Source organism: Oculina patagonica, chromosome 13 (assembly GCF_052425735.1).
Source record: "Oculina patagonica isolate OP01 chromosome 13, crgOcupat, whole genome shotgun sequence".
In the NCBI taxonomy this organism is placed as follows: domain Eukaryota; kingdom Metazoa; phylum Cnidaria; class Anthozoa; order Scleractinia; family Oculinidae; genus Oculina; species Oculina patagonica.
The window spans coordinates 37840126-37852362 of NC_135770.1; the positions used below are offsets into that span (position 1 = coordinate 37840126).

At 40.7% G+C, this 12237-nt stretch overlaps 2 protein-coding genes and 1 long non-coding RNA gene across 3 annotated transcripts; all 3 read left to right on the forward strand.

Moving 5' to 3' along the window:
* The first annotated feature begins 9 nt into the window (after positions 1-9).
* On the forward strand, positions 10-3414 carry LOC144635868 (uncharacterized). Its single transcript, XR_013567430.1, has 2 exons — positions 10-22; positions 3089-3414. It is a non-coding gene; the product is annotated as an uncharacterized LOC144635868 (long non-coding RNA).
* An 89-nt stretch (positions 3415-3503) lies between these two features.
* LOC144635867 (4-galactosyl-N-acetylglucosaminide 3-alpha-L-fucosyltransferase FUT5-like) lies at positions 3504-4722 on the forward strand. Its single transcript, XM_078494986.1, has one exon. The coding sequence runs from the start codon at positions 3610-3612 to the stop codon at positions 4474-4476; it is 867 nt and encodes a 288-aa protein (XP_078351112.1). The 5' UTR covers positions 3504-3609; the 3' UTR covers positions 4477-4722.
* Positions 4723-5799: 1077 nt separating this feature from the next.
* Positions 5800-10820, forward strand: LOC144634779 (kelch-like protein 20). The gene is made up of 5 exons (XM_078493812.1): positions 5800-6638; positions 7060-7337; positions 8045-8242; positions 8604-8825; positions 9953-10820. Exons 1-5 carry the CDS (start codon positions 5806-5808, stop codon positions 10207-10209), a joined length of 1788 nt encoding a protein of 595 aa, XP_078349938.1. The 5' UTR covers positions 5800-5805; the 3' UTR covers positions 10210-10820.
* The last annotated feature ends 1417 nt before the right edge of the window (positions 10821-12237 follow it).

The following is a 12237-nucleotide window of genomic DNA, read 5'->3' on the forward strand; positions in this document are numbered from 1 at the left end:
GGTATAACTGCAACTGCAAAAAGTAAGTTGTAATTTGTGCCTCATTCTAGCTGATCAAAATTTGCTGAAAATGAAGATACTTTGATTCAATTTTCACTGTAACAGTTGTATAGTTGAAGAAATATTGAACTTAAATTGTAGTTCAGTTTTCAACTCCTTTATGCTCCCACTATTTCTGATGTCATTTTTGCTGAATTACCCGTGCTCGGCAAAGTACCTTCTGGTGTATTGGTAATATGTATAATTGATCTCTGTTCTCGTCCAATGACATTCACGTCCCCTTCTAGAGCTTTTAAACTCAACGGAATCAAGATAATGGGAGAAAAATGAGCACATAGAAGCATTAAATTAGCAAAATTCATGTTTTTATTTATCGATGTTTAACTCTATCCAGCTGTAAGCTCTCTAAACAACTTCATTTTGCTATCAAACTCGCTCAAGGATAGACTTCGAATTTTAAGAAGGATTTTATTTTTGGGTGTAATTTTTTCAGTAACTCCGCAAAAAGAAATTGCTGGGGAAAAACTGACTTAAGAAACTTAGTTTATATTTAATACTGTCATGAAGAGATTTGGGCAGCACGAGACCGAGTATCACTGGGTTGACAAGATAGCCACTAAGGATCAATACCGTATACCATCTCTCCTTTATCTGATTACGGCTGGTTTAGTTTGGCCGCTTTGTGATAATGCGTTCATGTGTACATGATGTTTAGTTTGGCGAATTGCTTGAAGAAGCAATTTATTTTGACGAAGATGACTGCTAAATTCGCTAAATGACAGTGAAATAAATTCATTAGCCTCTAAAAGCAGCTCGCCCCCTCCCCCCCCCCCCCCTCGCCTCGTACGCCTATGATTATAACCTTTGTACCTTATATTTACCTTAACGCGCACCTTTTGTGGCGCGCGAAATGGCCGAATTATTTACCTTTTCTTTTCGTCTGTCACAGTTAACTTGAAAGAACCCAGACATTGACCTTTTACTTTTTTTGACTGGTTCTTTTTTAGTTTTTCTTTTACAGGACTTGTCTTATGCAACTGTGTTTATTCTGTCTTCTCCTATTAAATAATCGATTAAAGCAAGATGGAGGTTGTGTTCATTTAAAATGCGTAAAGGGTAGTTAGAATTCTGAAATTGAAAGTAAATATACAAGTTAAAGTGATTGTTACAGCTAGTAGGACTTTCAACTCGAAACAAACAGATATTTATACCGTAGCGGACTTCAGAATCCTCGTGAAATAAAACAGTGTCGCGAGAAATACTTGTATGTAAGAAAAAGTTGCGAGTGGTTAGGTTTAGGGCGTGAAAGTTTCTTAATTTTAATTCCATACTATAAAGAAATAATGTAAGAGGTCTCGGCGATTTAATCAAATTCTAAATAACAAATGACCCGATTTGTTTACTCTCTTTTAGAAGTCAGGGTTTTTCAAAGGCTTAAAATAAACTTTCCAGGTCGGTAAAAGGATTTAGAAAGGCTATTCAGCAGCTGAAAGTATTAACCTTTTGTTTGTCATACACCTGCAGTTTTTGCTGTGTAGGCACTGCTCACATGAGCAGAGCGAGAACTTACATGAGTAAATTTCTTATTTTCTGACCGCTAAAAATAAAGATTGTTATTGAGCGAGAGATATCTCCTTGGAAATGCGACTAGATTCAGAATTGATTATGACTATATGAGCGTTAACCACTCTGAATATCTTTTTTTTTCGTTCAGTGTTCACGTCCGGACTAACTAGCTATTAACTAACTAACTAGCTATTGTGCTTTATTTTCCCACATTGTTTCCTCGTATATTTAAAATGAAACGTCAAAATAAAGACGAAACTGGCTGTGTTTTGACCCTTTTCCAGAAAAAAACTGATTTGCTGAGCCTTATTGTGAACCGAGGCGGTCACTGGCCAAAAGTGGATATATCAGCGTTGGTTTCCATGACATCATAAACAGAAGGCAACTATTGATCAAACATGTATTCCGCCGTATGAGTAGACTTTCAATAAAGTCAGCCTTCGATTCTCGCGAGGTCGACTTGTGGCAAGTCTACCGTATGAGTTGTATTGACCAATAGGCGAGTAACAAGTGTACCAAGCACCCTTTAATATTAGTGACCTGAGGCGCCGGATTGTTCTCTCTGTTTTTATCCTCATATGGACTGTTGGCGTTCACTTCAAGAAATTTCGAGACTGATAAATTGAGAGAGATTTGACGCGCAAATTTATGTCACATACAACTTATTTGTTAAAGCAATCACTTGTTGCCTTTCAAAAAGTTAGTTACACTAAATATAAAATTATGTCTCAGTTTCCGCGTAATAAACTGGCTTTTCTGCGTTGACTGACATGATCATGAATAATAGTAAAAGCAGCCTAAAACTAGTGTAAATTTTGGAAATTTTGCTCCGCCATGCCACTCAGTCAATTGTAACCACTGCAAACCCGCTGTACTTGCTTGACCACGACGAATAATATTTAGGAATTCCAAGCTCATGCACTCGTGTGATTATTGCACTCGAAATGGTATAACGTGCGTTCTGAGGCTGTTTTGTGGTTTTATGGCTATAGTTCTGCTGGTCACATTTACTAAGAAGGGCGCATTTGCGATGGGGTCAGTACGGGCGGACGGGCTACCCTTTGAGGGCTGTTGTTTGTCATTGTTGTAACACTTTGTTTAGCTTCTACACTGGATGGTAGCTGTAGTCTTCCAATCTTGAACGCTGCTTGTGGCCTGCGGGATACAGACTGTAAAGTTACAAGTAGTAATACAGTGATGACCTGTATTCACCTGCAAAAACTTTAAAAGAAAACGTGGAGCCTTTTAGCGCGTCAATGTGACATTTAATATTGATTGACATAATGACAATGGAAGTGAGGACTGAAAAACGAAAACAGTCAAGTAGAAAAGGCCTTATTTTGACGAGCGGAAAGCAGTGAAAAAAGAGCGAGAGGGAAAAATGGCTGTGTGAAAACTGGGTCGAGAGTTAGGGGGAAAGAGGCGTGAGTGGTCCTTAGTGGTATAATGCGGGCGTTCCAGCCCCGTGTTTACATGGGCTCTCTGGTAATACGAGTTCATGATCAATTTGTTCTTTTTTCAGAGCGCTGAACAACAACCGAGCTATAAATGGAAAGACATGGAGGTGAAAAACAAGATCTTGTTTTCGTGTCTTCTTGTGGCAATCCTGGTACTTGTTGAAGAGTTCTTTGTTTTGAATGATTATGTGTCTTCGATTCAGCTCGCCAAACAAGACAAAAGAAACAGAAAACCGAGCGAACAACGAGTTGAATTGAATTCCATCACGCACGCGCACAACTTGCCAGTGATTGACAAACGAAATCTAAATTGGTCGCAAAGATTGCGTCTAGAAACTTTGCTGGAAAACGTCAAAAGTGGCTGAATAAAAACAAGGTCAAACCCGTGAAAGGTAAACTTGTTTTACTATACACGCCACTCTTTGGAGAATTACCGTGGAAAGGACTTCGTAATACATTCCAGTTCACTCATTTTAGAAAGAAACCTTGCAGAGTAACCAACTGCTCTCTTAGTTACGATAAACGATTATTCTATCGTAGCGATGTTGTGATCTTTCATGCACGTGATATTCATTCCACATTTAAGATGAACTTTCTTCACAGGCGGCGACCCAAAGGACAAATCTGGGTTTATTTTGACCTGGAAAATCCTGCTAACACCCAGCTAGATCCGTCTGAATTTGATGGTATGTTTAACTGGACTATGACTTACGAAAATAACGCAGATATTCACCTACCGTACGGGTCTTATACCACTATTAAACCCGGTGAACAACCCCTCCTGGAGAAATTGAACCTCGCTAATAAAGATCGCCTTGTAGTATGGACAGTCAGCAACTGTGGTGGCTTGCGAGAAGCTTACGTTCAACAACTTAAAAATCACATTCGTGTCGATATTTTTGGACTCTGTGAAGATTATTTTTACCAACCACATCTAGTAGAAGAACGTTGTCCCAAGGCCACTGAGGAGTGTGAAAGCCTCCTCAAAAGATACAAGTTTTTCCTGTCATTTGAGAATGGAAACTGCGTTGATTACATAACTGAGAAATATTGGGGCACGCCCTTGGACCTTGGTATAGTGCCCGTTGTTTTAGGAGGTGCGGATTACAAGAAAATCGCCATTCCAGGATCATACATCGATATTTTAGACTTCCCCTCTGTGAAAGCTTTAGCAGACTATTTGCTTTATCTCGACAACAACGATACGGCGTACATGGAGTATTTTGCGTGGAGAAAAGTGTACAAAGTAGATGGATATTTAAAAACAAACTCGTTCAATAAACACCACCCTTGGACCTGCGAGTTATGCGCGAAGGCTCAAAATCTGCAGCCCAAACTTTACGAAAGCTTGGGCAACTTTCGACACTCAACATCGCATTGTGGAATACAGGAGGATAAGGTTTACGATATGATTGATTCCGATAGTGGCGGCGAATATGTGACTGACGAGTAAAAACGTGGAAGGAAGAAAAACATTTTTGCGCCGCCACTCACCTTGCCCAGTGGATCTCCACAACAAGCGCACCACGAGACACCTTTGCGGGGGAGAGACGAGGACGAGGTTAGGACTAAGGCGTCACGTTTTCTTCCTAGAATTAAATTAGTTCATAACTGAAATGGAGTCCTATAATTAGGACACTGTGGAGTCCATATCTTATTATGAACTGTTTACATTTTTCTGTGTCAATTTTGCAAGGTAGTTAAGTTCTAATCATACATCATAGGTCATGTTAAACTGTCTAATTTTCTCTTTGGCATCTTAATCAAATAAAGTTTAAGAGCATTTCAAAACTCATTCAAGATTACATGGACTTAGAGTGTATCGTGTAGGAGGACTTAGAGTGTATCGTGTAGGAGAAAAAAGGAATCTTGTGTCGTTATTTATCATTCTCTGAAACATTGCCGGCATCCAGGAAGCTGTCAAACGAATTTTGATTGGATTCAACTTGAGATCGGTTTTTAATGCCTTGAATTTAGTAACTAACGTTTGAAAAAAGTTGAGAAAGGCATTCTGCAAAATAGTACAGACAACAGACCTAATAAGAGGAGACAAAGCTATTGGATAACAATCATTAAATTCCATATACCGTTTTAACATTTTTTATTGGAAATAGAGGAATTGTAACGTATTGTCAAAAGCTTTGCATTCAAGGGAAGTTTGTGGGGAATGACGGTGGGAACTAGCTGCACTGGCGCTGTACCTTAGACCGCTGCCGGAGTGTCTTGAGAACGTACTGAGCCCGTGATTTTGTGAGAGAAGTAGTCACCTCATAACGTTTACTCAGACGACAGGCTTGAACTCGCAACGTTCGACAGCTTTCGGTCCCCTTCAGGTATTTTGACGAGGATTAACGTAAAGGTTGGCTCTTTAAAAACAGTAAAATGTTAAGACGCAAAGGCGTCATCATTTTACCACCTCCGTTTCTTAATACATGTACTGTGCACCTCAATAATGAGCGAGTAAATATTCCAATAATAAAATCTTCTGGTTGCCAGTAATAATGATTCATCGAGGTGGTGGTAAGAAGCAATTGGGGGAGTAAATAACCCTATTATTCACTGACGCTGAGGTAAACATTTTTTTTTAACCTACCAGAACATTGCTGTGGCTAGAATCGTAAGTCGAGTAGAGGTAACTATGCTAGGCGCTACGAGCTACAGAATAAATTAAAATCAGTAGTATCAATAAAATTAATTAAACATCTAAACCACCTGTTCACTGAGCTGGTGGTACAGCGGATAGACGTGCTCCGGCGTCAAACAAAACAAACACAATAATAACATGGATACCTCCGTTGAAGGTGCCATAAGCGATCGACTGTACTTGACAAACTTCTTCAACAAAATGAACCAAATGCGCGAGTCTGAAGTCCTATGTGACGTGGTGCTAATGACAGACGAGGGGAGTACAAAATTCTACGCACACAGGAGCGTTCTTGCGGCGAGTAGCTCGTATTTTTACGAGCTATATACCGGTACATTCCTCTCCAGATACACCAGGGAAACAGTTTTACAGGGGATCACAGACGCTATTCTTCGAGTTGTTTTGGACTACATTTATTCCGCACAAATCTTGCTCACTGAAAAAAACATTGAAGAAATTTTGTGTGCTTCTTTTCAACTGGGATTAGAATCGCTGAGGCTTGAATGTGAGCAATTCCTTATTCGTTACCTGTGTATCGAAAACTGCATCAAAATGACAGCCATGGCACGGATCTATTCTTGCGAGAAACTTTTGCGCGAAGGAAAACGTTTTATGATAGAAAATATTATGGAAATTCAAAATTCAGAAGAATTCTTCAAAATGCCAAAACAGGAACTGGCGGAAATAGCTGCGGACGATGACTTAAACGTGAGAAATGAAGAACAAGTTTTTAATTCAATTCGCGCGTGGGTAAACTTTGATGTTATGTCAAGGCGTGACTCATTTTCCGACTTGTTCAGTCACGTGAGATTACCCTTAATCGCACGAACGTTTTTACTCGGAACAATCGATAAGGATCCGCTGGTGACGTCATCGTCGGCAAGTAAAGAGCTGGTAGCCGAGGCGTTGTCGTATAAAATGGCGAGTCAGAAGGAGAAAAAACTGCTTCAGAATGAAAGGACAAAGCGAAGGTATAAAGCAAACAGTAAAGAGTATTGAATAGCCTTATAACCCTGTTGTATACTTTTTATGACCTTTGACATTCTAGTTGAAGTTCAACATCAAAATTCTTGATTGTCCCTCACTGCTTCTAGTTGAGAGACTTTGGATGTCAGTTTGTAATTCATCACAATATCTTTTCTTATCTTAACCACACTTGTTCCTGTGTGGTTTAGAACTAAGCTCAGTACTGACCGTTTCAATATTGTTAAGGTTTTGACTTCCTGAAGGCCCCCTTTTTAAAAGGCCCACTTTTGTGCAAGCACAAAAGCCCCAGGCTTTCACGGTTGATCCGAAAGCCAGAAAGCTCGCTCATAGCGAGATTCAGTATGTAATGTATTCACTATGTAATCCATATCTCCTTGAAATCTTATCTCTTTATATGCATATTAGGTGGAAATCTCACTTGATAGATGTCATCATTCTAGTGGGTGGCGTCATCGAAAATGGCGCTCAACCATGCTGCCACTGTTTTAATCCGCTGACCAGTAAGTGGTACTACTTGTCTCCAGTGATTGACAGTCGAGTGAACTTTGGCCTGGCCAGGTTACACAACTGGCTGTTCGTTGTGGGTGGTTCCACACTTGGCGAGAACATGAGCGTTCTTTCGAGTGTCGAAAGGCTGGATCCTAAATTTAACACGTGGGAGGAAGTGACTTCCCTGAGTACAGGTAATGGATTGGGGAATAGGAGGGTCGCGAAGGGGTGGGGTGTGTGTGTGTGTGAGGGGGGGGGGGGAAGAAAGAGATATGCTCGTTTAAAAAAGATTTGTTTAATAATGAAACACTGGCAGAACTCGAAAAGTTTAATTTCAAGTCAAAACAAGTCGAGTTTCGGAAGTCACACAATACAAGTGAAAAACTTATGCCACAAATTTAAAATGCAGAGGACCACTCAATGCTTTGGTATATAAATTTCGTGGTAACTTTCTTTCCGAATCTTCCGAAGGGATGCGTGTATACGCGCTCCTCAAAGTGTAGAACAAAAAATTTAGGTTGCAAAGCAAGTACGACGGAAATAAAGATAGGCAGGCAGGTTTTAAAAGCCAATATTTTGACTAGCAGTACTAGTCTTCTACAGGGCCAGTGTAGGAGTAATAGTAATAATATAAAGACTCTTACAATTATATTATCATTACTCCTATCCTGGCCCTGTAGAAGACCAGTACTGCTAGTCGAAATATTGGCCATTTAAAAGCCTGCCTATCTTCATTTCCGTCGTACTAGCCTTGCAGTCTGAATTGTTTGCAAAGCGTATGCAGCAACGGTCAGCCCAGCCTTTCATCATCACGTTTAAAACTTCAGACTAAAATTGCCCCAGTAATACAGGTATGTATGTTGAAAATTACAAATCGTGCAGTGACTATCTTGCATTTCAGGCTGCTTTAACCACGAGACCGTAGAGCTCCACGGGAAAATCTACGTAGTAGGAGGAGTCCTGGGAAGCAATAACCAAGAGCAAACGATGGAGTGCTACGATCACGTGACAGATTCATGGACTTCGCTCTCCCCTCCGCGTCAGAAACGATACAGTCACTGTGCTGTTTCACTTGATGGATATATTTATGTTATTGGAGGTAAGAAAAGACTACAGAAAGTACTTTAATGTAAGAAGTATAACGGAATTGCTCTCCATTTCATATTAAAGACTTCCTCTTTCGCTACATTTCTTTTAAACATGCCTTTTTGTTGGCGGTATCGGAACTGAAATGAAAATAATATACGTTTCTCTGTTTATTTGTTTCTTGTAGTTAAGCGCGCTACTTAAAGTTCAAAAAGCGGTGTACTTCATTGAAGCAGTATCCATTTTTATATCTACTAAAACTTATCCTTAAAGGCTAGTACACTTTTAATCTGAGATGTAACGTGTTTTTAGTTTCCTCTTACAGCAGGATGCCTAATCATGCTAATTGTGAATTATTCTGAAATTTTCTTCAGGAATCTCCAAACACAACACAATTCTGAGAACGGTGGAGCGGTATGACCCCCGACACGACAAATGGACCAATGTCTCGAACCTCAACACCCCTCGCAGTGGAGCATGCGCAGTGGTAGTGATGGGTCAAATTTTTGTGATGGGAGGAGGATCAGACTCCCGGAAGATTCTTAGTTCATGTGAGATTTATGACCCCGGTGCAGATAAATGGTCCTACGGAAAAGGTAACTATTCGGAAATGCCTTTCTACCTTTGCACTGAGTTTCCTGAGAATATATACCCCAAGGTTGAAATATCGATTTTCTCGTTATCCCCTTGTTGATAATTTTGTTTTTCTCGAAGTATAGCTAAAATTTGCGACTAGTTTTTCACCCTAAGTGGATCTGAGTGATTGTTGTATTCCCATTTTTAGGGACCATCATATTATGAGGGGGGGGGAGAGGGGAAAGAGGGGAAGGAAATCTGCAGAGGGGGTCTTATTTGTATTGTCTTTAGATGTTGGAAGGAAAATGTCAAGAGTCTCGAACGAAAAACGCCGAAGAGAGGAAGATGTCTCAAAGGAGTGCGACGACCCGCCCGCCCAGACTCTGCCCCCCCCCCCCCCACGACCAGAGGCAGACGGGACCCCCCCGAGACACGGGAGACAGAGCCCGCGCCCGGCATAGGCCGCAGCAGGGCGCCCGGCCCGGGGGGGGGGGGGGAAGGGAGCGACGCGCCCACCCAAATGAGTCCCAGGCCCTAAAAAATGATTAATCTCGAATTAAATCTTCAGGATATATGTTTATTTTATTTTTTCTTTTTTTCCTTTCTTTTTTCTCCGTCTTCTACCACATTTCCTTAGAGCCCCTCGCCCGCCCCCCCGCCTCTGAGCCTGAGTGACTTTCGAGCCGAGATCGCGCGGCCTCGTGTCCCCCCCACTGTTTTTTATCTTCTATACAAGTTCTGAAGCACCATAGTTATCTCGAAGTTCAAGCTATCTTGAAAAAATGACCTAAATTTTTCTAGTTTACCTCAGTGGTACTTTTCAACCTTACTTAAACTATCATTTTTGGGTTTACTTCTTCGATTTTAGGGTAATTTTGTAATTCACCGAAAAGTGACCAAAACTGAAGTTATTCAATAGCGCTCAAAATAAATGCTGCTTTCTCAAATCATTAGGGGATGTAACATTCCATCCGTGGAGTTATTTGTCGTTAAAACCTAACGCACGATCACGTTCACTTTCACATTAACGATTGTGCACGATCCCCAAGACGTCTAGATTGTAATTTTATAAGCTTTACACTTTGAAACTTTTTACACAAAGAAAGTGAAAAACAATGCTGGGTTTTATCACTTTTCATTTCCATAGAAATGAACACTAAACGTGACCGCGCCGGAGCTGCAGCATTTGGCGGGAAAATTTACGTGTTTGGCGGTTCTTATGGTCACGTGGCTGTGACGTCAGTGGAGTGTTATGATTGGCGGGAAGATGAGTGGTCCATCATTACAGAGCTGCCTTATCCCCGGTATGGTTTCCGGTGCGCAAAGACAGTTGTCACAAGAGACATGATGGCAGAGGTTCCACCTGCTAAACCTAAAGTGCCCAGTCAGGAAAAATTGATTTAACAAAGAGCTCGAGCGACTCATACAAATTAAGCGTGGAGTTAAACTGCATCAAAAGACCCCCAGCAAAGGATTAGAACCGCTTTATTATGTGTCGACATAAATAACTTTGTCAAGTCGAAAATAAGCCTGATCTTTATCTATAAGATAAAAAGAGAAAATTTTTATTTCAAAGTAAAGAACCCAATATTTATTTTGTATGATCTGCGTCCGTGCACACTCTTTAGTTTTTGAGTTACTCACCGGTTCTCACCATCAACTTGTTGAGGCCTTGGCTGACAAAGTCCGATGCATGCAGAAGTAGCCTGGTGTCCGCCTGTTCATAAGAACATCTGTGGATGCTGACAGGGCCTGACAATCCTCGGAGGAGCACACAAGGAACGTATATCTCAACCAGAGGCTGTGTTTCAATGAAGTTTCCGTTTGCTAAAACTCTTGTTGCAATATAGAATTTCTTTAAGTAACTGCCGTCTATGTATAGCCAAACGACACCCACTCTAATTATAATTATAATTGTTTACAACCAAGCTGCCTATATCAAGTTTATTAAGTTCCCGCACACACGAAAACTGAGTGTCAATTGTCTGAATAAAAAAAACTCTTTTCTTTCCAAATATGGTAGTATAGATATAATTAAGAAAATGAAGGCTGTACATGCTGTTCTGAGTTAAAGATTTTTTAAAGAAGAAAAAAAAAAGCCTGAACTGTGGAAATCTAGATCTCTATATTGAACAGGAAAAAGGAAGAAACAACAGGATTGCACAATCTGCATGATAGTCTATAAATCACAAAATTCTGCGATTTTATCAAAAACCCCTTCATCGCCTGCTACACACGCTAGTTCACGGGCCACGAGAAAGCTGGAAGGTCTATGGTTGTTTTATCGGCCGATGCCGCTTCACTTTGGCCCTTGGATTGTTCTGGATCGGTGCGAAAACTGAGTCCAATAATTGATTATTTATTATACAGCCATATAAAGGTGTTGTCGACATTCAATTGAAGAAGAACTTTTTTCCAGAGCCTGAATCAAGTAATCGGGGGAGGCATGCCCTCTTATCACCTCTCTTCAATACCCCCCACCTCCGTCCCCTCCTCAAATAAGCCTGGTGCTCATAAAGGTTCGGTTTTTTGTGAATTAATCCCCGGGGAATTAATACACAGTTCACACCAAATAAACCTTTTCACTGAATTGAAAATCGACCGCATAAAATGAATATTTCCGTAGGGCGGAAATGTTAAGTATCCACTTGTGGAGCGCTTGTTGGACCTTTCAACTCAATATATTAACTTGTAACAGGCGCCGGTGTTTTCTCCTGTTTCAAGCACTATATATACATGTTATGGGCGAGGCGCTGGGCCCGTATTAAAATTTAATTTTTGTGGCATGTTTTTTTCGCAGCATAAGAACGAAAATTTGATGTGCCAGGAAATTTTCTATAGAGTGTCTTCCGTTTTAATTTCGAGCGCCAAATCACGCACACAGCTTTGTGTCTTTAGTCACATATACTGACAAAAATAGAATAGAATAGATTCCAAAACGAAAACATAAATCTTTTATATACTGTAAAATTCCAGGGGGACTCCCATATGAAGGGGGCGAGTATTCTCGGGTGTTTGGTCTCACTTAGGGTGTTTTGGGCAAAACGCCAATATTTTCAGCCGTCATGTTCTCGTTTAAGGTTGCACACGGAGAAATATACACATATAAGTATTTTGGTATCTTTTACGGTACAAAAAAGCTTGGGCCACGCCTAGATTGGTCTCTTTTAGGGAATTATTTCCAAAATTTACGACGAGCATCCCCGCCCCTTTGATATGGGAGTGCTGAATGGCTCCTGACAACTGCGTATACATGGGGACTTACATCCGAAGAGACTTATAAGCGGCATAAAAACTGTTTGGAAATGAGCTGGCAAGAAGGAACAGCTGTAAAACTCCGATCAGTGATACATTGCAACATTGCAAAGCCCACTCTCCGAAAATATCTCATTCTTGCCACCAGCTCCCCCTCTTCCCAGACGCAACACGTCC

Bases quoted from the DNA above. Each gene is read 5' to 3' on its own strand.
- LOC144634779 (XM_078493812.1), top strand. From the start codon at position 5,806: ATGGATACCTCCGTTGAAGGTGCCATAAGCGATCGACTGTACTTGACA. The intron at 6,639-7,059 runs GTATAAAGCAAA...TATGCATATTAG, and splicing joins AATGAAAGGACAAAGCGAAG to GTGGAAATCTCACTTGATAG. The intron at 8,826-9,952 runs GTAACTATTCGG...TCATTTCCATAG, and splicing joins TAAATGGTCCTACGGAAAAG to AAATGAACACTAAACGTGAC.
- LOC144635867 (XM_078494986.1), top strand. From the start codon at position 3,610: ATGAACTTTCTTCACAGGCGGCGACCCAAAGGACAAATCTGGGTTTAT.